General features: G+C 58.6%; 5 protein-coding genes across 5 annotated transcripts; 2 read left to right on the top strand and 3 right to left on the bottom strand.

Moving 5' to 3' along the window:
• Window positions 1–104: 104 nt before the first annotated feature.
• On the bottom strand, window positions 105–1,610 carry CDEST_04836 (Putative nuclear pore complex component). The gene is made up of 3 exons (XM_062920995.1): window positions 1,466–1,610; window positions 1,070–1,396; window positions 105–1,018 (listed from the first exon to the last, which is right to left on the bottom strand). The coding sequence occupies exons 2-3, from the start codon at window positions 1,309–1,311 to the stop codon at window positions 457–459; spliced, it is 804 nt and encodes a 267-aa protein (XP_062777046.1). The 5' UTR covers window positions 1,312–1,396; window positions 1,466–1,610; the 3' UTR covers window positions 105–456.
• Window positions 1,611–2,154: 544 nt separating this feature from the next.
• CDEST_04835 (Putative AMP-dependent synthetase/ligase domain, ANL domain-containing protein) lies at window positions 2,155–4,552 on the top strand. The gene is made up of 3 exons (XM_062920994.1): window positions 2,155–2,829; window positions 2,884–4,073; window positions 4,127–4,552. Exons 1-3 carry the CDS (start codon window positions 2,397–2,399, stop codon window positions 4,217–4,219), a joined length of 1,716 nt encoding a protein of 571 aa, XP_062777045.1. The 5' UTR covers window positions 2,155–2,396; the 3' UTR covers window positions 4,220–4,552.
• A 1-nt stretch (window position 4,553) lies between these two features.
• CDEST_04834 (Putative major facilitator superfamily, MFS transporter superfamily) lies at window positions 4,554–6,717 on the bottom strand. Its single transcript, XM_062920993.1, has 2 exons — window positions 5,162–6,717; window positions 4,554–5,082 (listed from the first exon to the last, which is right to left on the bottom strand). Exons 1-2 carry the CDS (start codon window positions 6,510–6,512, stop codon window positions 4,772–4,774), a joined length of 1,662 nt encoding a protein of 553 aa, XP_062777044.1. The 5' UTR covers window positions 6,513–6,717; the 3' UTR covers window positions 4,554–4,771.
• Window positions 6,718–7,017: 300 nt separating this feature from the next.
• Window positions 7,018–10,641, top strand: CDEST_04833 (Putative EF-Hand 1, calcium-binding protein). Its single transcript, XM_062920992.1, has one exon. It carries the CDS (start codon window positions 7,965–7,967, stop codon window positions 10,638–10,640), a length of 2,676 nt encoding a protein of 891 aa, XP_062777043.1. The 5' UTR covers window positions 7,018–7,964; the 3' UTR covers window position 10,641.
• Window positions 10,642–13,718: 3,077 nt separating this feature from the next.
• CDEST_04832 (Putative zn(2)Cys(6) fungal-type DNA-binding domain, fungal transcription factor) lies at window positions 13,719–18,047 on the bottom strand. The gene is made up of 2 exons (XM_062920991.1): window positions 16,298–18,047; window positions 13,719–16,233 (listed from the first exon to the last, which is right to left on the bottom strand). The coding sequence occupies exons 1-2, from the start codon at window positions 17,208–17,210 to the stop codon at window positions 14,552–14,554; spliced, it is 2,595 nt and encodes an 864-aa protein (XP_062777042.1). The 5' UTR covers window positions 17,211–18,047; the 3' UTR covers window positions 13,719–14,551.
• Between the last annotated feature and the right edge of the window lie 4,558 nt (window positions 18,048–22,605).

Below are 22,605 nucleotides of genomic sequence, written 5' to 3'. Positions count from 1 at the left end.
TAATCTCCCACATTGGCTACTGTTTGCGCATCGAGAAAGGCAACCAGACTTTGGACTTGAACAGAACAGGACAGGACGAAGCTGCTTCCCCGAGAGTTTAGCATGTGGATCATGATGGAGCTTCGCTACAGCACGTAATCAGATGGAGCAGGTGCATCTATGAGACAGGACCCCCTTGTAGTACAGTCCCTTCGCCGTCCATATATAGCGTACGCCAGCCGAGTATATACATTGCAATCATTTGGTCTGCTGCGTGAGGCCTTCGACAGGCCTTCGTGTCCTCCATTGCAACAGTGGAGGATGGCACCAAGAAGCGCCTCAGAGGCCTTCCTATCCGTGGCCGCAGCCATCTGTGTTGTAGGCCATTGCAAAAGGAAAGAAAGAGTCTCATGAATTAAGGACGCCGAAGCTGTCGTCCCCTGCCCCATCCGAAAACACGACAGCCGATAAAAACACTCAATGCATCCAGTTGCTGCCTGACGACCGCCTGCCCCTTTCGTAAAGCCACTTGTTGTTCAAGCCGACGCTGGTGCGTTTTCCAGCTGAAGGGCTCGGCGTGCCTGGGTCCGGGAAGAGGGAAGAACTCGTGCTTGCCCCCAAGTTTGTCGAAGAGCCAAAGGATGATCGCCGGTTGCTGTTGAGGCTTGCCGAGAACTTGGATGGGCTGTTGTTGAGTGGAGAGGGGGAGTACGACTGCCCGTTCAAGGAGCTCCCGAGAGCCGGGCTGCCCCTGCCGGACAGCGGGGATCCAGAGAAGCTTCTGTTGCTCGCAGGTGAGCCCGCCAAAGACGGAGTGCGCGAGTAGCGTGGCGGTGTGCTGTAGACGGCATCAGGAGTCGCTGCCGTCGAGCTGGGCGGCAGGCCGAGAAGCTTGCGCTGCGCGGGGGTCAGAGGAATATCCGACAGGTCGTCCTCGGATCGGAAGAGTGGCAGCATGGCCATGCCAATGTTGGCGAGCGGAAAGAGCTGGACCAAATAGTACGCCCAGCCTAGATAGGATCGTAGGGGAGCGCTGAGCCTATTGCAATGGTTAGAGCCAACGCACTCGGAGCGAGGGAAAGGGACGTACCACTGTGCGGGGATGTACGATTTGGTGAGAATCTGAGAAAGCCAGAGGCTGAGAAGAAATCCAATGTTCAAGGCAATCCTTCTCACGTTCTTCTCGGAGAAGGTTGTTGCATTGCGCCGCCTTGTGATCTCATTGAGGCGCGGGTGTCTCCAAGTGCCCGGGCTGTCGACGATGGGGGTGGACTTCTGTGGCGTCGATCTGACGGGAGTGGTGATAGCCGCTCGGCCCCCTGACGACGACATGTTGTCCGATGTGTCTGATGGGAAGCTAAGGGCGAGAATGAGAAGTCGAAGTCGGGGAGGCGGTCGTCACGATCAGGGTCAAGGCCTGTTGCGCACAACATTAGTCAAAGCTGCAGGTTGATGTCGCATTACGTGAATGAACGGGACGGCTCACCGGTCCGAATGATGTCGCAAACCTGTTCTGTGTTAGTAATTTTTCGTTTAGACGCTGCGCGGTCGCCGAGGGCGGGCGTGCTTCAGTGCGCCGCTTCAAGTCGAGGGGTGTCGATGGTTGATGGACGCTGTCGACGACGATGGCTGGAGCATCTGGCAAATGCAGCGGCAGAAAAACAATGCTTCAGCCACATGGACCACAGCAACCGGCAGGGAGCGGTCTGTCTCGAGTGGAGACCTTCAGCCTGCATATGCCTAGCAGGGTGGCTTGCCTTTGGCTGACAGGCACGTATGGCTACAGAGGAGGTACCTAAGTATCCAAGCTGGAAGCACTCGACATGAACGACCACAAAATGGAGCGGAGGATACTCAAATGTACCTTCTACTATCTGGATACTTGCTTACAAGCTTCTCTAGGTACTTACCTTCCAACTCCTAAGCCCCCTAGTAGCTATCACATACGTACACTTGAAACAGAGTTCTTCACCAAGGGGCCTTAGCCGTGGAAATGCGTGTTCAAACTTTTCGTACCCAAACTTGTAGACTTGCAGGCTGACTAAGTTTCCCAAACGGCAGCCGGAGTCTCGCAGTCCAGGCTGTCCGGCTGTTGGAGAACGCTACAAGTAAGGTACTAGGTACCCTCGAATCGCAAGTCAGCTGCGGAAGCCGAGGGGGGGGGGGGGGAGGACGTCAGAATCCCCGCCGTTGACTGCCAGCACAACCCACCTCAGCACCACGAAACCTCCGAGCTCGAGCACCGTAGCACTGCCTCATGTTTCCCTCCCCTTCCCTCTCTTTAAACTCCCGAGCTTTCCATGCAGGCCACGTAAAGCCTTTCGTTAACCTGCTTCAACTGCCGCAACCACTTCCGCCAACCGAACTCGGTACCTGAATCGGCTTGCTTTATTCGGACCACCGCGCCACCGCCCACCATGGGCTTCTTCGACAACCTCATGCTCCAGATGGACGAGGGCGTTTCGGGCCTGTTCGGACAATGGAACGCATACACCACTGCCCTCGTCACCCTCCTTGTCGCTATTGTTTCCTACCGAGTCGTTTCTAGCCAGGATCCCGATACCCATCCCATGCTTCTTGCGCGCCAGGCTCAAGGCTCGCCCGTTCGACAACCAGGAGAATCCCCCGTCTACCGGTCCCACTCTGCCCCCCATGGCATGCCTTTGAACACGGGGCTCAACGTCAAGGACGCTGGCGCTTCCAAATGGACGAGAGGACGCGATGGAGATCTTCGGGATATTTGGAGAAGGGCGGCGACCGGCGCCTCCGAAGACGAGGGCAAGTCGTCTGCGGGCAAGGGCCGGCTGTTGACCGTCCTGGGCTCCGAGAACGTCGTCGAGCACCAGCTCGGTAAGTCCACATTCTGTTGCGTCTCCGGAGTGCTTGACCTCTGATACCCTGCAGACGACATCACCCGCCAGATCAACCTCATCGGCCGACACATCCACGAGCAGGGAGGCATCCGCATTGCCATCTACCTGCCCAACTCCATTGAGTTGTTGGTTGCACTATTCGCCTGCAGTTTTTATCCCAACCTCACAGCCATTCTGATCCCTTTTGATGTCTCGGACGAAGAGCTCATCATGATGCTGCGTCGTTCTGCTGCGGATACCGTCGTCACCGCTCCCGGCGCATTCCCCTTCGACCCGGTAGTCAAGGCATACCCCGCCCTCCGTCAGGTTATCTGGGTTGTGGACGAGGGCAGTGCTCATATGGACTGGAACGAAGTTCCCCAAGGCATGGGAGGCAGCGTTAATGTCGCGACTTGGCAGGAGATCCTTCGCGAGGCCCCTGCGGAAGCCGCCAAGGAATTGCCCCCCGTCGACAAGAAGACCGAGGCGAAGGATGTCATCAGCTTCTGGCAGTCAACGCCCGGAACCATGGAAGAGATGGTGCGCTTTACCCAGTCCAACCTGGTATCCGGAGTGGCTGCCCAGCTCGCTGCAGTTCCGTCGACACAACGTCTTGGCCCCTCTGACCTCTTCTTGCCGGCCGACTCCTTGACAAACATCCACACACTCATCCTGACGTTGGCTGCTTTGTATTCCAACGCCTCCGTCGCCTTGAACTCCGTCGCTGGGAAATCTACCGACCTGGTCCTTGCCACCCAGGGCGTTGCTCCCACAGTGTTGGTTTTGACCCCCGAGACCCTGCTGAAGACGCACCGGGAGTCAACCAGCCGCTCGTCCTCTGCGTTGGCTAAGGTTGCTCACTGGGCGCAGTCTCGTAGTCTCACGGAAAACGGTGTCATGCCCGTCGCCTCTATCGCTGCGCGTTTCAACAGCGCATCTCGACCCGCCATCGGCACTGCCCCTGGGAAACTGCGCCTGATCTACGTGGCAGACAGAGTCGGGGCTGGATCGCCGCCGCTGTCATCCCGCGTCCTCTCTGACATTCGCGTCTTTACCGGCGCTAGGGTTATCTACGCCCTTACTGCCCCCAAGGTTGCAGGCGCTGTCGCCCAGACTGGCTACTACGACTACAGAGTCCACGATGATGAGCAGTCACACTTTGGCCCGCCCCTGACGAGCACCGAGATACTCCTGAGAGACACCGAGAAACACAAGAACGCCGATCAATCGTATCAGGGAGAGGTGAGTCTGTTACTGGTTCGCAATGTGAATTGACCGCTAACGGTTTGTAACAGATTATCGTCCGAGGTCCCTGTGTCGCGGGCAACGAAGCTAGCATCAAAGTTGCAGGCAAGATTCGGGACGACAACACCTTGGCGTACGCATGAGTTTGCCTTGTCTGTTCATAACAGGGTTGGATGGTCTGGGAAGATGGATTACTGATGAAAATGCATCCAAATTAAAGCCGGCCTCATATCCCCTCAACGACGGTGAAGAGTTGACACAGGCCGCAAACCCGGCATACAGATCAATGCACACCTCCTGTCCATTACTCTTGCCGATTTATCAAACAAGAGCGTGACTTGAATCGGTGCCATTGCTTGCTCGCGGTGGTTGTAGACTATGACCTGATTTCGACTACGATCCAATGCCACCTCCACCGGGCTTTTGGCGAGAGACGTAATTCTCTTCTCTTGTATTTTACAACACATATGCGCTTTTGCAATGTTACACGACCTACAATACTAGATAAGGGTATTTACTGGAGGCGCTCGGGCAGAACACATAGTAGACTATGCTACATGCTGCTGATCTGGCGTCTGAGATTGCTCTCAACCGTGATGCTCCGGAATGGCAGCGATTTTAGCCGGTCTATTAAGCTGAGGGGCCGCACAAACGGCTTTCCTTTGACGTGTACGTGGCGCGTCGGTCTACTTGCCTCACCGTCTCTCCAGGGTCGAGTGCAGCACGTGCTGCCTCATCAAGGAGATGAAGACGAGGGCGAGGATGGACAGGCCGAGCATGGTGTACCAAACGCTACCAAAAGCCTCCATGAAGGAGTCTACCACGCCGGGCTTCCACCCGGGCGGCAGGTTCTTCAGCTCGTCGAGGTCGTCCCTGATGCGGCGGATGATCTCAGCGGCATCGGGGTAGTCCCTAAACCGGTCCCAGAGCCTGTTCCGCAACACGTTCTGGTAAACGGCGGAGCCGATGGTGATGCCGATGGTGCCCCCGAGACTCCGGGCCAAGTCTGTGCGAGGTTTTTGTTAGTGCTTGCCACACCTTGCCTTGCGTTGGAAGGAGCAAGGCCGAGATCAGGTTCAACTCACATGTCGCTGAAGTTATGACGGCCTGTTGAGAATGGTCAACGGCGGCGATACAACCGAGCAGCGTGATGGTTAGCATGGCGCCGTAGCCCCCGCCGACGAGGAAAAACACGACGTAGTTGACCCAGGCCGGGGTTTCCTCGTTGAACTGGGTGAGGATGATAATGCCGGTGTTGAAGAGGATGAGGGCGCATATGCCTGGGACGACGTACTTGCCGGTGCGCTTCATGATGTAGCCGGCGCTGAGGGACATGATGGAGACGCCGACGGGTGAGGTCAGAATGCGGAGGCCGGCCTGGGTGGCTGAGAGGCCGTTGACCTGGAGGTACAGCGGCACGTAGAACATGGCCATCATCATGACCATGGTGCACAGGAGGTTGGTCAGGCAGGCGGCGAGGATGGTGCGGTTATAGAGCAGGCGGACGGGGATGATGGGCTGCTTGACCTTGGTCTCCCAAACGAGGAAGGCGACAAAGGCGACGATGGAGAGGGGGATGGTGGTAAGGGGCAGAGGGTGAGACCACGGGACCAGGTTGCCGCCGGCGTTGAGGCCGAGGAGCAGCAGAACAAGGAAGGAGATGGTCAGAAAGACGCCGAAGAAGTCGATGCGGGCCAGGTAGGACTTGTCGGAGGCCTTGGGGGGCACCTTGACGAGGACGGCGACGAGGACGGCGGACAGCAGGACGGGGGGCACCTGGACGAGGAAGGCAAGCCTCCAGCCCATGGCGGTGTGGTCGTTGATGAGGCCGCCGAAGACGCCGCCGAGCATGGCACCGGAGCCGTAGGCGATGTTCCCGATGCCCTGGTAGACGCCCCTCTGGCGCAGGGGGATGAGGTCGGAGCCGAGGAAAGTGGAGATGGACATGAGGCCGCCGCCGCCCACGCCGGCGACGACGCGGCCGAAGATGATGGCGGACTGGGAGGTGGCGAGGCCGCAGATGAGGTTGCCAGCGGCGAAGAAGAGGTTGCTGAAGACGAGACCGGGCCCGCGGCCGAAGATGTCGGTCAGGCGGCCGGAGATGGGCTGGCAAGCAGCATTGGAGATGAGGTAGGCGGTGGCGAGCCAGCTGAGGAGGCTCAGGGACTTGAACTCGCTCGAGATGGGGCCGGAGAGGGTGGCGATGATGGTGCTGTCAATGGCGCCGAGGAAGACGCCAAAGTACGACGTGCCCAGAATGAGGGACAGGCGGGTGCCGGAGACGGTCTCGGTGACGACGGTAGTCTCGTCATCGTTGGCGGCGGCGGACCCGGGGATGGTGCCGTTGGTGGTGCCGTTGGTGGTGCCATTGAGCAGAGGCGTCGTCTCCGAGGTATGCTCGGCGGCGGCTCGCCGGGGTTGTTCTTCATCCGTCATGTCGCGTGCCTCTTTTCCACCTGAACTTCCTCCTTTGGGTTGGCTGACTTGCGTTGGGATGTCGTACGAAGGTGATCTTCCGAAACCAGGATAGGTACCTGTGTGTCAATTAAGTCGAACAAGACGTCTAATCGATAATTCTCAGTCATCCTCCGCATCCGACGACGAGGTGAGGTTTCAAAAGGCGGCATTATGTAATAAAAGATACTTTTACTTTTTTGCTCCCGGGAAAGATGTCATTGCCAGAGAAAGCACCACCGCCCGTCCACCACCCACTGAGTCGCTGACCAATGACTGCGGCGTCTCTGGCTAGTCAAGAGGCCCTAGCAGTTCCCCAGAGTTCCTACGCCCCCGAATCTCGGCGCATGCCCCCCAAGTTCCCACCACCAGCGCCCGGGCTTTTGCCTGCAATAGGCAATCGCGCGGCATGTGTGGCAGGCCGGCGGCGTCTTCCTTCAAGGTCTGTGATAAGCTGAACCTCGACATTTCTTCACAGCGGCATGCTACGACCTGCCTAGTGACACTACCAACAACCTCCAACAGGCGGCGCGAGCCTTGAGTTTATTGGGAAAGTAATCCCCGAAGCATTGCGTACGCTTCTCTTATCTTACCCACCGCCGGCACAACCTTGCAATCACGTCACTGCCGATGTCGGTGTCGTTTCCGGGCGGCGCCCTCTCTTCATTAACTCGTCCACCTCCACCTGAACTTGGCGTGAGAGGAGTGCCTGCCTGTATCAACTGCGCTTCTACCACGCATCACAACGGAACCAGAATTGAGAAGGGACCATCACGGCGGTTGTTGATGTGTGGACAATCGACGAGGGACTGAACATGAAATGACGGGCGGCGCGTCATCACAGCACAGCGACAGGCACAGCAGCAGTAGGCTGACCAGCGATCGACACTGAAACTACCGGCTCAGGTATGAAGTGTTCTTTTTTTCCCCCTTGTTTCGTTTCGTCTCCTTCTGTCCGCGCGAATTCCCTTTTAGTTTCTACCTGAATTTTATGTATCCAAGCAGAGAAAGAAAAAAAAAGAAAAAAGAATCAGGTAGAAATGAATTGTGGTTTCCCCCAAGCATGCAGGTCCAGGTTCTCTTCTCCAAAGATCCCGTGGAGGCCGCTAACCATTTGGCCTCACTTGGCCTCAATGGGCCTCACTTACAACCCCTACGCTTGTCTCTCTTTGACGACGACTAAGCCTCAAGCCCCTCCAAAGGAGGCCAAACCAAGGCGTCAGGGTTGGGTTCAAGCCAACGAACTATTTGGCGCGAGGAAACGGGCCTCACTTCTCATCACACTTCATCGCCGTCGTGCGGTGGTTTAAATGCCCTCTTGCAGACGGTCTCCGCTGCCCATCTGTCATTAAGCTCGTCACTCCCTCAGCATCATCTCATTTACACCATTTGCACTTCACCACTTTCCGTTCTCTCATTCTTTGAGGATCCGAGATGGCGTCCTCCGATATCTTGTCTCAGACGCTTCACACCATCACAAGCGTGAAGCTCAAACAACTGGACAAGCAGAAGGCCTCGTACGAGTCGGGGAAGCGAGCGCTCCTGGACGATGCGGCATATGAGACAGACCACTGCAAGCGCGCAAAGCTTTTGGTCGACGGCTCCGAGAAGCTCCCCGCCATGAACTCCCTGGACGACAGCTCGCTGGTCTCCGTCGACAACCTCCGGCGCTTCGTGCAGCAGGCCGACTACGACCCGTGTGTCTCGGACGACCTTCTCGACGGCTACGAGAAGGCGATGCGGAACGAGCTCGATGTCCAGTCCGCCAGGTACCGCTACGCTGAGCTGTACGGCAAGCTCGTGAACGAATGGATCACCGCCGGCAAGGCCGCCGACGAACCGGACGGCTTTGTGCCCGTCGGCAGGGAGGAGATGCACCGGCAACGGGCGACCTGGGAGCAGTACGTGTTTCGGGCCAAGGAGACAGACAGCAATGCCATCAAGAGCTACCTGGGCCAGCTCTTCATCACATCGACCAAGGACATCCACCGCGCGTTCGCCGAGCTGAGGGGCCGCATCTCCAAGTTCCAGGCAGGCTGGGATAAGAGGACGCACTTTGACGAGACTTCCCTGAAGAACACGATTCGGGGCCTGCTGCGGACCGACATCCTCACGGACCAGAAGAGGACGACGCTCAACGACTTCCTCCGCAACGATGTCGTCCTGAGCGAGATCGCCGACGTCCTCAACATGCGCATGCAGACCCGCCAGACGTGGGCCTGGGATGGCGCCACTGTCGTGGAGCAGCGACGCCAGCTCAACGGCCGCTACCGCTTCTACCCGGACGAAGACCTCCTGCAGGCCATCTTCGTCTACCACGTCGGCAAGCAGTGGGCGGTCGAGATGCGCGACGTTCTCGTGTCCTTTGTCCAGGCCCCCGGGGTTGACAAGGACGCGACGAAGCGCATCGGCAAGGAGGAGCTCCGTCGGCTGCGGTTTTTCACTGGGGAAACGACCCCAGTCGAGAGCTCCCGATCGGTGGTGAACCAACTCTCCGCACACTACAGGAACGAGGTGTTTCTGGACCAGCTGCCCTCGTGTGTGGCGGAGAAGAGGGGGGGTTACGGCTCGGACGGCGAGCGAAAGGCGGACGACACGCGCAATTCGCACGTGGCCGTAGTGCAGAACCTTCTGCACCTCGTGCAGTCCGAGATCATCCTGGCCAAGCGGCTGGGGCACGATATCACCGTTATCCGGTCGGACCTCAAGTGGTTCGGCCCCAGCGTGCCGCACTCGTCCATCTTCGCGGTGCTTGAGTTCTTCGGCGTCGACGCAGAGTGGATCGACCTGTTCCGACGGATCCTCGAGTGTCCGATGCGCTTCGCCCAGGACGCGCCGGACGCGCCGGCGCATATCCGGCGCAGGGGCACGCCCCTGAGCACGCCGCTTGCCGATTTCGTGGCCGAGACGATGCTCTTCTGCATGGACTTCGCCGTCAACCAGCGGGCCGACGGGTGCCGCCTCTACCGGCTGCACGACGACATGTGGCTCTGGGGCGGGCTCGAGACGTGCGTGCGCGCGTGGGAGACGATGACCGAGTTCGTGGAGCTCGCAGGTCTCGAGTTCAACGAGGACAAGACGGGTAGCGCCAGGATCGTGGCAGGCGGCGGCGGCGGCGGCGGCAGCCCAGGGGGGCGTGAGGCGAGCCAGCAACAGCGTTTGCCGCTGCCACCACCGCCGCCCCTGGCCGAGGGCTTGCCCAAGGGGGACGTCGTGTGGGGGTTCCTCAAGCTCGACGCGGCGTCTGGGCGGTTCCTGCTGGACCAGGCCAAGATTGACGTGCACATTGAGGAGCTTCGGCTGCAGCTGGGGGCGTGCAGGAGCGTGTTCGACTGGATCCAGGCGTGGAACATCTACGGGGCGCGCTTCTTCCGGACCAACTGCGCGCGGGTGGCCAACTGCTTCTCGCGGGCGCACGTGGACAGCATGCTGGCGACGTTCCACCGCATCCAGGCCAGGCTGTTTGGCGAGGGCGGGGCGGGCGCGCACCTGAAGCGGCTGATCGGCGAGCGGTTCGGCATCGTGGACGTACCGGACGGCTACCTGTATTTCCCCGTGTCGCTGGGCGGGCTGGGGCTCGAGAACCCGTTCGTGCACCTGTACCTGATCCGCGACGGCGTCATGGCAGACCCGAACCGAATCGTGGATGAGTTCCTTGCCGAGGAGGCGGCGCAGTACCGACTGCTGAAGGCGGCGTTCGAGAACGCCGAAACCGATACGGCGACGACGACGACGACGACAATGCAGCTCGCGCTCCACCACCCGTGGCGGGCGTACGACTACAACGACTTGCGGAACGAGCCATTCATGAGCTTCGATGAGTTCAGCCGGCACCGGCGGCGCACGTCGACGGCGCTGGGCCAGGCGCTCGAAAGGCTGCGGACGATGCCCAAGGCCAGGACGGTCGGGCTGACGGGCGAGCTGGAGGCGGCGCTCAAGACAACGCCGGCAGGCTGGTACGGCCTCAGCGACTACGAGCGGTGGGTGTGCGCGCTCTACGGCAGGGACATGATTGCGCGGTTCGGCAGCCTGACGGTGGTCGACAAGGGCGTGCTGCCGACGGGCCTGCTGGACATGTTGAGGCAGAGCCGGTTCAAGTGGCGCGGCTGATGAAAAGGGGTTGGTGGGAGGGGGGGGGGGGGGGGGGGGGGGGGGGGTGTCTCGTGGGGAAAATAAGCGCGATGGGCCTGCCGGGAGGGCGACGGTGTCAGGAGTCAGGAGTCAGAGATGCACGAGCTTTGTTTTTTCTGGGTCTCCGTCTTTCTTTTTTTTTAGTTTATTTGTTTTCTCTCCATGGCATCGGATACCCTGCGAAGGGCGGGAAAGTGTATCAGTAGTTTAGATTGGGTTTTCGGCGAAGTCGGCCGGATGCCTGTATACATAGAACATGGTATCACGCGATTCCCATTACTCGAGGCAGAGCAGAAGGCCGGGATACGCCGGGCAGGCTCAGTGAATCGTACGCGCGATACAACCAGCATTTGCTTGATTGCAGGAGAAATCAAGCTCAATCAACCGCGCCCCCTTGCCCCTGCGGAAACGTTGTTTAGATGGGGGATCGCAAACGGAAACGACAAAGAAAGTTTGACAGAGTGAGCCGGATCACTAACTTTTAGATTAAAGAAACACCACACGACACGGAGGTACACGACATGACACGGCAGTAGGGGGGGCGGCGGCGACAAGGACCGGGACAAGGCGTCCACGGACGACGGACAGAACTCCCACTCGCCAAGCCCACAGGGTCCTCGGTTCGTGTTGCCTTTACACCGACGGAGCCGGCCTCGACCTTGGGTATTTCTCGCCTCGATCCCCTGTACCTTGGGACGTCGCGATGGTGGACCTACGTTTGCGTGCTTTATGCTTTATTTTTGTCCTCTCCTTTCTTTGGTTGGTTTTCCTATCATTGTCGTGTCCGAGGAACCGCGGTTTGATGCAACTCGACGGCACTCCAAGTCGGGCCAAGGTGGAAATCCGGCACCGTGGCAAGCGAGGCAGATACGTCAACGGCGACGTACCGTACTGCGGACGTGGACGACAACCCCCTACCCACCCTCTTTCCTAGGGGGGGGAGGGGGCAAGTTGGCCTCAGTGTCGAGATGCCGATGCCGTCTGGCGTCATCCGACCGAGAGACGACCGGATACCCCAAACCCCCCACGCGCGCCGTCTGCTCACCGCCGTCTGTTGGCCTCGCCACAGGGTCGATGCTCCGTGTGTGAGGAACCCAATCGCCATCTTCGATTTGCCTGCGAGTAATTGATTCCATTTGCGCCCACGCGCGCCCTTTCTCTCGGTTCCTCGGATCGGATAGGAGGAAGGTTTACGGACGGACGATCCCCTTGTTCGGTACGGAACCAAAAGCTTGTGCCTTTTTTACCTCTTTGTTTTTTGTCCTTTGTTTTCTTTGCCTTTTTGCGCTCCCGTGAGGGGTGGGGGGCGCTGGCTGGGTTAGGCAGTGTAGTTAATATTGATTAAAGTGTCGTTTGACTCTGGGTGAACGGCGGACGGCGTCCGAGTCTCGGTCATGGTTCAGGGAAGAAGAAGGAAGAGAGAGCATATCCATCGCTCCATTCTATCGCCCACCGCCTCAATCGTAAATGCCCAGGATTGGCCGGGCTGTTGTGTTGTGTCGTCGGTCTGTCGGTGTGTTCCCGTCCGTCCTCTATCCCCCCTCCCCCGGTCAGCCTTGGTCGTCGACTGGGCTCAATCTATCTCTCTCTCTCTTTCTCGGGCCTCTTTCTCCCCTTCCCTCTCCTCCTCCACTGCTTGGATCTCTGGACGATAACCTACGGAAGACAAACAGGGAGCTCCCGGTCGCTGCTAAGGCAAGAGACGGCCCCATAAAAGGGACCCCTGCCAAATTCCCCTTGCACCTTCCGCCCCTGCTCAACGTTGCGCCGCCAGATCGAAGACCACAAACGCCCGTCTGGCCCCGCATCTCTGTCGTGAATTCCAGCCACTCAGCAAGCGTGGGTAATCGCTCTTGGGGCATCCAACGCCCTCTTATCACCCCCACCAGGGAACTTTTTTGGCGCGAGTGGAGACTTCCGTCAACTTCCCCAGCCCCACAAGAGCCGTTGCACCTGGCCCTTGCCCCTGCTCTTTCCCCCGACTAGAATCAAATCCCTGACCCTGATCCTGGTTCTGACCCTGGTCCTGTCCAAAATCGTGACTACCAGTCTCCTATGTTTCTCCAGCCAGCCAGCTTTAACCCGATACCCTCTAATCCATCATCCATCCGTCACCCCCCAGGCTTGCAGACCCCTCCCCGTCCCCCATCCATGTGTCTGTCCGTCTGCACGTCTATTTATCTACACTACGATGTACTCTCTCACCAGACCACTAGAGTAACACAGAGATACGTACTGCCACCCCGCAACATGCGAGCAGTAGCGTACAACACAACGCTGCCTCTCTCGAGGTTGGTGTGTGCTGTACGGACACTAACCTCTCAATCCATATTGGCGCCCTCTTTCTCTTCCCCCTCCCACCGTAGACCCTCCATCAAACTGATTGCCTTTAGTGTTGCATATCCAACACCCACAACGGGCTCGCCTCGGTCTGCCGCAACCGAGTCCGCCAGGATCGCGAAACCGATACGTTTGGGTGGGATGAGATACGGCTTCGAGTGAACGCGAGATCCGGAAAGACTCGCCTGGGCAAGACCTGCTGTCCTCCATCTCTGCTCACTCGGGGCTTTTCCGCCGTCATGTTATCGAGTTCAAATCCCGATCTTCTCCCGCACAGCCAAAACCTCGTTTTACATCCCCCTTCTCCCCTCTTTTTTAACCCCCCATCACCGTCCTCGCTTGCCACGAGCCCTCTACCCGTACGCGGAGAACAGGTGCCAAAAGCGGTTCTCGATCTGCCCCCCCATTTGCCTCTCGCACTTGGGCACATGGGTCGTGGATCGTGCCCACATGCGCCTCCCGCAGCCGTACCCCCGAACGGCGCTTGGAGCGATTGCGACTGGCCGACGACCTCCCCAAGTTCCTCGGCGGTGGGCCCGGCCGGGTCATGACCCGGGGTCAGGGGGGAGGAGACCGAGCGGGAGGCAAAAAAAAAGCCACCGAACCTCTGTTCTCCTCTTCACTGCACCCCCTCACTCCTTTACCCCCCCCCCCCCCCCCCCACGCCTCCCACTCCCCTACTCGCACACCTACATCCAGCTTCTCGCCTGCTCACCCAGCTCGACATGATGAGACGCTGAAGCCTGGAGGAGACCGAAAGCCTAGCCTGGACCCTGAGCGAGGAGGATCCGCCCGCCGTTCGCCGCCTGCTGCGCCTGGCCGTTCCCGGCAGTGTAGACTGCAGGTACCATCATCGTCGAGGGCCGAGGCCGACGGAGCACGCCATCGCCATCAACCTCCAACGAGGGAGGGACCGGTGTGATTCAACTACAGTGGCTCTACAGAGCACAATCCCAAGACGAGGACGAGTGACTCTCGGACCGAGGCATCTATCAGTCGGTCACGGAGGGGTTAGGCTGTAGGGAAACATGGAGATTGCGTGTGATACATCATTTTTTAAATGGTTCTCTCTTTTTTCCTCTGTTTTGCTTCCTTTTCTTATCTCGTGATGCTGCATTCCGTGAAGCTAAAGTCAATCCTTCCATTCCCTCTCCCTTCCCTCTTCTGGCCGTTCTACTCCAGGTCGTCGTCCTTCATGCAAAGAGTCCGTCCGAGACCTCGTTTGCCGTTCCCTCCCTTCTCCCATGTGAACTCCATGTCGTGAAGCGATGCAGTTTTGTAGAGGTTCGCGCGCTATTGTACAGGTTTACAGATGGGATCCATCGACTCCGCGGACCCGGTCTCATCAGTTCATGACACAAGCCCAGCTTGCCGCCGAGCAACAAAAAAAAACCCCCCCGGAAAAAAAAGGACCAAGAAAATAAAACAACGCGCATTCAGACCGCTGTTGCGCGTGACTCGCGTGCTTCCGAGTCCAATATGAATCCCTGCCGGCCTTTCCGTCTCTCTCCCTCTCTCTCCCTCCCTCCGCGGGATGAAAGGCCTCTTTCTTAGAACATGATCCACTCCACCTCGACACCGGGCCCGCCGATGCACCTGGTCCAGTTAAACGGGCCCCGGCGCATCGCCTCGAGCTTGACCGCCGCGGGGCTCCGGGGCTCGCCGTCCTTCCACTCGCCGGCCCAAAGGCGCTCGAGCACGTCGAGCGCCGCAAGGTTGTTCATGTACCCCGAGCGTGCCATGATGTCACGGCACTTGCTCCGCACAATGTTCTGCTGCAGCCCGTTGACGCACTCGCTGCCCGCCACGAAGAGCGGCCACAGTAAGAACTTTTCGGCCTGGCCGCCCGCGGCCTCGAGGCTCGTGGCGTAGTAGACGACCTGCGACACGAGGTTCTGGAAGTTGCTGTGAGTCGACGGCACGTTCGGCGACGCCAGCCGCTCCGTGTACAGCAGCGCCGCGTACCGGAACGCCTCGGACAGCGACCCGAGGTCACGGACCTGCGCAGGCGTCGCGGGAGACGGGAGCGACGCGTGTACACGCGCCGAGTCGAACTCCCAGCTCTGGAGCGCCACGCGCGCCTCCTTCCACTCCCGCCAAAAGTTGTTGCGGTGATCGTCGTATGTCGCCGACGAGCACAGCGACGACGAGGCGAACTCGTCGTCGTCGAGGGTCGAGCCGAAGCCGTTGCCGTCGAACCGCATGGGCATGTTGAAGGCGTCGCCCATCTGCTGCTGCTGATGCAGGCCGCCAATGCTCCCCTTGTAGGCGTGGCCCAGGGGCGAACCGAGTGGCGACTGAGAACGGGATGGGACGTTACGCCCTCCCGGACCGCCGACGAGGTTCTGGACGGCGCGGTGCTGGGACAGCAGGTTGAGTCTGCCGAGCTTGCTGATAGTCTTGAAGAGCTCGCGATCACAGCCGACGAGGTTCTCTGCACCGGGCGGCAGGAGCTGGGCGTCCGGCATGACGCCGTAAAATGTCGAGTTGAGCTGGGCCTCGCGGTCGTTGATGCTGGCCGAGATGGCGTCGAAGTAGGTAAAGATGGCTTCCATCCACGCCGAGTCGCGCGAGGGCGCAAGGTTCTGCGACCGCCGAATGGATAGGATCTTCTTGACGCCGGCAAACTGTGTGTGGAACTTTGCAATGCCAGATTCCACCATGCGGTAGTGGCAAAGTAGCAGGATGGTCGCCAGGACCGAGTCGTGGCTGGACTTGGCCGGGTCGTTGAGCTGCTGGTTGAGCAGGTGGACTGCGAGGTTTCGGTGCTGGTACTCCTCCGAGAGGGACTGGTCCTCGGGCTGTGCGTCAGCCATGGACTCGGCTGTCGACTTCTCGGCCATGAGCTTCTCCGAGAGCTCGCGCGTGTCCTGGCCCAGGCTGAGCCGGCGCTTCATCCGCAGGTTGCAGGCCGACAGGGCGCAGATGGCGTGCTGAAGGCTCTGGCTGTTGGAGGCCAGGTGGAGGATGTGCTCCCTGTACGGATTGCCGGGCCCGTCCATGAAGACCATAGACGGGCACATGATGTTCTTGTAGTAGTCCATGAAGAAGGGCATCTTGGCGATGAGATCCGGGTTGACGTGAACGGCCTGCGGCTCGAACATGGTAGGCCACTGGGCCGAAGCCTGGTGGTGGTCCGAGTGGTGCGGTGACATGTCTTCGGGAGGCGGCGAGGTCCAGACATGGCTGTTGGAGTTGCAGCTGTTGCTATACGCATCCATCTCGGGAACGCCTAAAGCCGTCACACACACGTCAGCGGGTCTGGTCCCAAAACAGAGCCGGACAGGACGTCTCACTCAGAGTGTCACACTCCCGCATCAGTTTCTGACTCAACTGACTTTCGAAGTTGTCCATGTGCGACGTGAGGCTCGAACTATGTTCCGACGGGGCGTACACGAGGCTAGGGCACGACGTAGGCGCCCCCCTCTGGTCGATGAGGATGGCCGAGATGGGGCTTTGTGGTACCGGCGAGCCGTGGGTGCTGTAGCCGTCATACATTACGTTGGGGCTGTGGAGAAATGGGATGTCGTCTCTCGAGTACGAGTGGCTAATGGGCGACATGTAGTCGGCGTCGCTCACCGAGTCAAGCGACGAAGATATAGCTCCCGAAATGGGAATGGGGCCCAGGTGAGCACCCAGCTTCCGGTAGTTGGGCCCATCCGTAGGCATGCTGTTCGTATATGGGAGACCGCCCCAGTGTCCAGCCGTCAAGGAGGGCGTGTGCTCGGGATGTGACATGGAGAGAAGGTCGTAGCTGTGGGGAAAGGGTGTTGTAGGCGTCGAGACGACGTGCTCTGGCGAGAAGCCGGCATCGTCGCGCTTATTTCTCCGAGAAACGTTGTCGGTGTCGGCCCATCCTCCAGTGGTGGCTGTCGAGTTGGCGCGGGGACGTACGGGCGACTTCTTCGCAACCCCGGCGACCGGGGGCGCCTTCGCAATGGGAAGAGACAGACCGCGCAGCTTGCCTCTGCTGGCGACACCGACTCCCCAGGTCAGCTGGGTCTTGTATCCGGAGCACTCGTTGCCGATCTCAAGGCATTGCGAGCAATAAGGTCGTCTGCGGTCACACTTGACGCTTCTCTTGGAGCAAGTGAAGCAGTCATCGGCGGCGCCGCCGGCGGGAGCCCGTCTCCTCCGCTTGCGCACAGAGGCAGCGGCGGCGGCGTCCTTGGCCTGAGCGGATTGTTGTTGGGTTATAGGAGCAGTCATCTTGTGTCGTTCAAGTTGAGGTGTAGTAACTCTTGTCGTTGTTATAAGATAGTGTGCGTTTGGCACATCTGCGAGACCGGGCTGCCGGTCAGGGAAAAGGCGATCTGGGCGTCGAACAACAAGCAGTCCAAGTGGTATGAGTAAACAAATGGCAATATGACAAAATATGATATATTGCTGGAGGTAGATAAGCAGGGAATGGAAGCGAGAGCGTAAGTCAAGAGGCACAATATGCCATGCAAAGAGTGGCGAGGCTTGGGGAGGAGGAGTGTATAAATGTATCGAGACGTAGTAAGAGTGCTCTCAGTTGGCAGCCACTGCCTGCATGGATGAGAGATTGGCTGGAGATATACAAGCGGCGAACATGGATCATGGACCTCACCAAGCAATTCGTCCGGGGGAGGGAAGCGGGTATTACACAGGCAGTGGGAGAGTGCATCATGTGCGGTCGACGGGGGGTAGGAGGCAACTTGAGTGAGTGAGAGAGCATTAACGGGGATGGGGGGAGAAGAAGAAGCAGCAGCAGTACATAGGTAGTAGAGGATGCGTACTAGGAGGAGCACACAGCACGGTAAGGGGGACAGAGAGGAAGGGACCGGGGGCGGCGAGGTCGACCGAAGGAGAGAAACCTACGTGAAAGCGAACCGGGTTGTGTGGGTGTGCGAGAAGGAAAGTAGTCGGGGAGTGTGTCTCGTCTCCGGGTCCCTGACCCTTCTCTCCATCTTAGTGGCCGCGGAAACTGAGGGCTCGAGAGACACAGCTGAGAGCCTAAGAACAGGAGGCAAGGCTAGAGAGAGAGAGAGAGAGACTGCGCAGAGGGTCAACAGAGGGCAGAACGAAACGAATGAAAAGAGAGAGTGGGAGGATGAAGATGAGCAGATCAGCGGGTCTGTTGCCAAATGTCTGAAGAGCAGGGGTGATTGACCCCCCCCTTGCAAAGAGGGAGTCTCCATTTTAGTGCAGGTATCCATCCGTACACAGGTCAGGGGTTCCAGGTACCTTGCTTTTGCGCTGGCTCGCCCGCGATTTTAGGTTGTTCTCGTCAAGATGTGTGGACGGACGATGAGACAGGGGAGGGGCCTTGTCGTCCAGTCTTTGGAGGGGTTGCATGCCTCAATCCTTTTCTCGCCTCCCCGCCCATTCGGAGTGTGAGAGGTACGGATGGATGGGTGGTCTCGGTGTTAACATTGTGTTTTGGTTGATGATGTTGGAGAAGCGGATAGTCAATGCGGAGAAGGTGACTACATGAAGGTATATCTCTCTCTCCACAAGCAGACGGGACAAGAGTCCATTTTGGAGAAGCGAGAAGAGAAGCGTCAAGCTCGGGTGCTTGGGGAGCTCTCGAGCAGGTCAGAGTCCATTCGGTAGGGCGTGTGTATATGCCTGTTTCGCGTCTTGGTCGGCCGAATCCGTCAGAAATCCATATTAACAATGTCCGGTCTCCGCCGTCGAGATAGAAAAGATTATCGTCATGACTGATGACATACGACAAACTGATCAGTCACCGCAAGGGAATCCGTAGCAGCACGGGAGGCCAGCAAGATAAGACGTGATAGAGGATTGCGGGGGTTGAAGAGGAGACGAGACGGGGAGCGATCAATGCACCGCACCAGTAAAGGCCAGTATCCGTAGACGAGGGGATAAGACGTCCCCCCCTTGTGCCTCTTTGGCGGCGCTTGCAACCCCTGCCGCGAGGAGGTATCCGGCCTCAAGAACTCGTATTCGTTGGTACCTGAAGAGATGTTCCCAGCCCGCCTCTCCCGCCTCCCGCCTGGCGTCTGGCGCCTCTGACAGAAGAGATAGATATCGGACAAGACGAGACATTGACGGTCGATCCCATCGGAAATGGCGTACGCCGCACACGCGGTAAACGGCCTCTGGGGATTCCCATTAGCCAGTATTCAACCTCGGCCGTGGCGTCTTAGATTACCATGTCTTTTAATGTTCTTTTTCTCTCATGAGATAGATACGCTTCGATCAAGTCCAAGGCGGGGCCGAGTGGTCTTCGTTCGGCGGCCTGTCATGTCAGTGCGAGAGTGAAGGGCAGAGAGCTGCACAGTTCTCTAAAATGTACCAGTCAGTCTCCGAAATTGCCCTCTGCACCACCCCTCCGAGCCATGTACTGACCACTGACCAGTGGCCGTTGCTCCTTTTCGCGTCTAGCCTCAACCTAGCTCAGGTCCTTTTGCAAATCCACCACGAACCCCACCCTGGTGCTCCCTGAGTTAAGCCCCTGCTAGCGACTCGATGCGTTGCAATGCTGCTGCATCTGCCGCGGTACAGGGCATGGCAGGACAGGGTTGGGGCATGCGAGAACAGCGACGGCGGCGAGGGCGGAGATGGCGGCCGAGGCAAAGGGTGATTGGCAGCTAGGGGGCGCTCTAGGCTCTAGCCAGCCGGCTTGCGTGCTTCTTCTGCATCCAGAACCTCGAGAGGCGCCCTGTAAAGAACGGACGAACAAGCCTGGTGGGCAATTAACTTTCGGCCTGCTGCGGGCAAGGAACCAGGCGCCGCGAGCTAAAAATGACGCGGGCGATTGTCGTCGACGGGGGGTGAGGCTGGAACAGTACTCGAAGCTCAATGAGCCAAACTAAGGTACACCACACTACGAATACACAGCAGATAACAGACATGGAGAGTAAAACAAGGAAGACCCTCTTGTCGACACCGGCTTGGTTGTGCGAGTATGTATAGTAGCGTCGGCTTGCGAACAAAGGGAACAAGGGTTCGAAGGGTCCCAAGTTCAGCATTGGACGAACTGGCAGACCGCTCCAGCCCGACCAATTACACGGTCAGGCAGCGTATGCCAATAGGAAGCCCGCGTCTCAATAGCTGGGGCAATCCCACTCGGACTCCGGCCACTGTGGCTAAGGTGTTGAGAGGAGCCAGCCGACTTTCAGCGGGCGCGTCGGGGTGTTAGTCGGGGTGTTAGTCGGGGTGTTTGAAGATGTGTATTCGGAGGCGGCCCTTCGAAAGGCTGCGATGGCAGAGGATGAGGAAACTAAAGGCCCAATGAACCGCGAGACGCAGGTGAGGGAAGGGTGAAAAAATGCATGTGACAGAAATGGGCCAGAGGACTTGAGGAAAGTATGTCTGAATGGGCGAAACGTGCAGAGTGCCCCACGCCCCGGGCCCAAGGCGGACAATACTCGGGAGTACCTGTCGGCCGCCGTTTGAGGTACGCAGCGGTGGCGGGGAGGCCCGCGGCAGGCGGCAGGTATCTGACGGCATTTGACGTGTATCTCCATCTCCCCGAGAGAGAGGAGAGAGAAAAAGAGAAAGAGTGTGTGTCCGTCCCTCGGTACGTTTTGCCTGTAACCGAACTGACCGGGATGATGACGGGGTGGTGGTTCATCCGTCATCTTCAGCCCACCCGCTGGGCGTGGACCAGGCTCGACAGTCGACAGCAGTGGACCGACCAGTTAGTGGTAAGAGCGGTCGCGGGGCGCGCGGGGGTCCAGCCGTTATCCATGGCCATCTCGCATGGGGGGTTTCCTGTTCCTGTTTCTTGTTCCTGTTTTTGCTCTTGTTCCTGTCCGAGTGTCTGTTCCTGACTTCCAAGCATATGAGAGACGCCCGAGCCCACAGCGTACCAGTGCGACGAGCAATGCCGCGGTAGAGTCAATTAGAGTAAGTCAGATACCGGATTTGGCAGTATTGGCCTGGCCGTGTTGTGTGTTCACTGGTTCTCTTGCAACAGGGTGGTGATCGATGGGGGTCTCGTCTGGTGGAGCGGGCGAAGCAGCTCGCATGTGTCTAATATCCGTTGCATACACGGGTGTTCTGTGACTGTGACTCGTGAGCAAGTCTACGTGATCCATTCCCCATATCAGCGGCGGCTGTTTTGAAAGGAGCCAGGAACTGTTATCTTTAGCCTAGGAACCCTGTTTGCCAACGCGCTCGCTCCGGTCCAGGGGACGGGCATGTAGTCTCCATAGCTCAACCAACATCGGGGCGAGCGGTCTGCTGGTCGAGGGACGGTGGCGGGCCATGGCAACGGCGACAGCGACGGAAGCATCAGCGGGAAATCCACCTAGGGTGCTCTGTTTGGCGGTTGACGATGGGATACTGTAGGATCTCTAGTCGAGCGCCGTTGCCGAACAAGAAACCAAGCGTCGTCGGCAGGCCAGAACGGCTAGCTCCAGCAACAAAGGCTTGTCGTTCTCTGATGCAGCACCGCCAAGGCTAGGATACTCCGCACTCGATGCGTGCGAGAGGCAAGGCAAGACAAGGTGGGAGAGGTGAGGGCGAGGTGAGAAATGGGAGGTCGAGGGGTTGGGCTGGGCAGAGATTGAGAGCATGTGTCGGGTGTAAGTGTGTGAAGTGGAAATGAGGGGGAAAGGAAGGGGCCAAGTATGTGAGAGTGTCACCCAGGTAGGTACCTACCTACTCTGTAGGTGGGTGTGAGCAGGTGTCTGCATAGGTAGGTAGGTAGGTAGGCAAGTACCTAAGCAGGTACAAAGGTAAGTACTCAACCAGGAAGGGGCGGGATTTAGGAGGTGAGGTCCACGTCCCCGTCCCGGCCGCACTGGAGAATTAAATTTGCGCCGGTACTCGAGGAAAGAGCACTCGAGTACAGAGCACTCTTGTAGTGTCTGTAACAGGTAGGCACCCCAGGCATGGAGATCTACCTACCTTAGGTACCTAGGTAGGTACCTCTAAGAAGGTAGCTCAAGACACAGCACCGGCAGCTCACTCACGACTGGCGATATTCACGTTCCTTGACTAATATCACCGTATCTTGGCTAGAGTAGGCAGGCAAGTAGTCATATCACGTAGGGGTTCGTTCTCAGCATCCTACTCCTGTCTTCGAACCACCGGTCAACCTTATGTATCTCATGACACTTCCCCCTCCCCCTTCCCCTTCCCCTGCTCTCGACATTTCCGGCCATGGCTTCTTCTATGCAATGCCACAGAAGGGCACATCACGGCGACCATAGAAGGCTTGGCCTGCTGCTGCGCTTAGTGTCTTCTGAGCTAGCTGCGCCGTGGCGCCGCCCCAAAAGCGCCAGGATGTATCATTGCAGGACTGTCACAGGGCCTCGCAGAACAACAGAACGGGCGGCGCTCGCACAGGACCTTCCATGCAGACTTCGACGCGCCTTCTGCCGTCAGGCAACCTGTTCAGAAGCCAACCATCTTGAACGGAAGTGACTTGCAGTCGCAGGTCAGGCGCGAGAGTTTGGGGGGAGGGGAGGGGATGGGTGTCGGGCACACACACACTCTCTCTCACTCACACGTACACTTACATTCACACTCACACTAACGCTATCGCTATCGCGGACGCACCACCGCGGACACTCCCACACATCCATCGCCCGTACCTGCCTTCTGCCACCCTTGGCCAGCGGTTTGCTTCGGTACTAGGCCTTGGCGACTAAAGAAGGAGGGATCA

The sequence above is a fragment of the Colletotrichum destructivum genome, chromosome 3 (assembly GCF_034447905.1).
Source record: "Colletotrichum destructivum chromosome 3, complete sequence".
Lineage (NCBI taxonomy): Eukaryota > Fungi > Ascomycota > Sordariomycetes > Glomerellales > Glomerellaceae > Colletotrichum > Colletotrichum destructivum.
This window is presented reverse-complemented; position numbering and strand designations above follow the sequence as displayed.

Bases quoted from the DNA above. Each gene is read 5' to 3' on its own strand.
- CDEST_04836 (XM_062920995.1), bottom strand. From the start codon at position 1,311: ATGTCGTCGTCAGGGGGCCGAGCGGCTATCACCACTCCCGTCAGATCG. The intron at 1,019-1,069 runs GTACGTCCCTTT...CCATTGCAATAG, and splicing joins TCGTACATCCCCGCACAGTG to GCTCAGCGCTCCCCTACGAT.
- CDEST_04835 (XM_062920994.1), top strand. From the start codon at position 2,397: ATGGGCTTCTTCGACAACCTCATGCTCCAGATGGACGAGGGCGTTTCG. The intron at 2,830-2,883 runs GTAAGTCCACAT...GATACCCTGCAG, and splicing joins CGTCGTCGAGCACCAGCTCG to ACGACATCACCCGCCAGATC. The intron at 4,074-4,126 runs GTGAGTCTGTTA...GGTTTGTAACAG, and splicing joins ATCAATCGTATCAGGGAGAG to ATTATCGTCCGAGGTCCCTG.
- CDEST_04834 (XM_062920993.1), bottom strand. From the start codon at position 6,512: ATGACGGATGAAGAACAACCCCGGCGAGCCGCCGCCGAGCATACCTCG. The intron at 5,083-5,161 runs GTGAGTTGAACC...AACCTCGCACAG, and splicing joins CGTCATAACTTCAGCGACAT to ACTTGGCCCGGAGTCTCGGG.
- CDEST_04833 (XM_062920992.1), top strand. From the start codon at position 7,965: ATGGCGTCCTCCGATATCTTGTCTCAGACGCTTCACACCATCACAAGC.
- CDEST_04832 (XM_062920991.1), bottom strand. From the start codon at position 17,210: ATGACTGCTCCTATAACCCAACAACAATCCGCTCAGGCCAAGGACGCC. The intron at 16,234-16,297 runs GTGAGACGTCCT...TGACGGCTTTAG, and splicing joins GCGGGAGTGTGACACTCTGA to GCGTTCCCGAGATGGATGCG.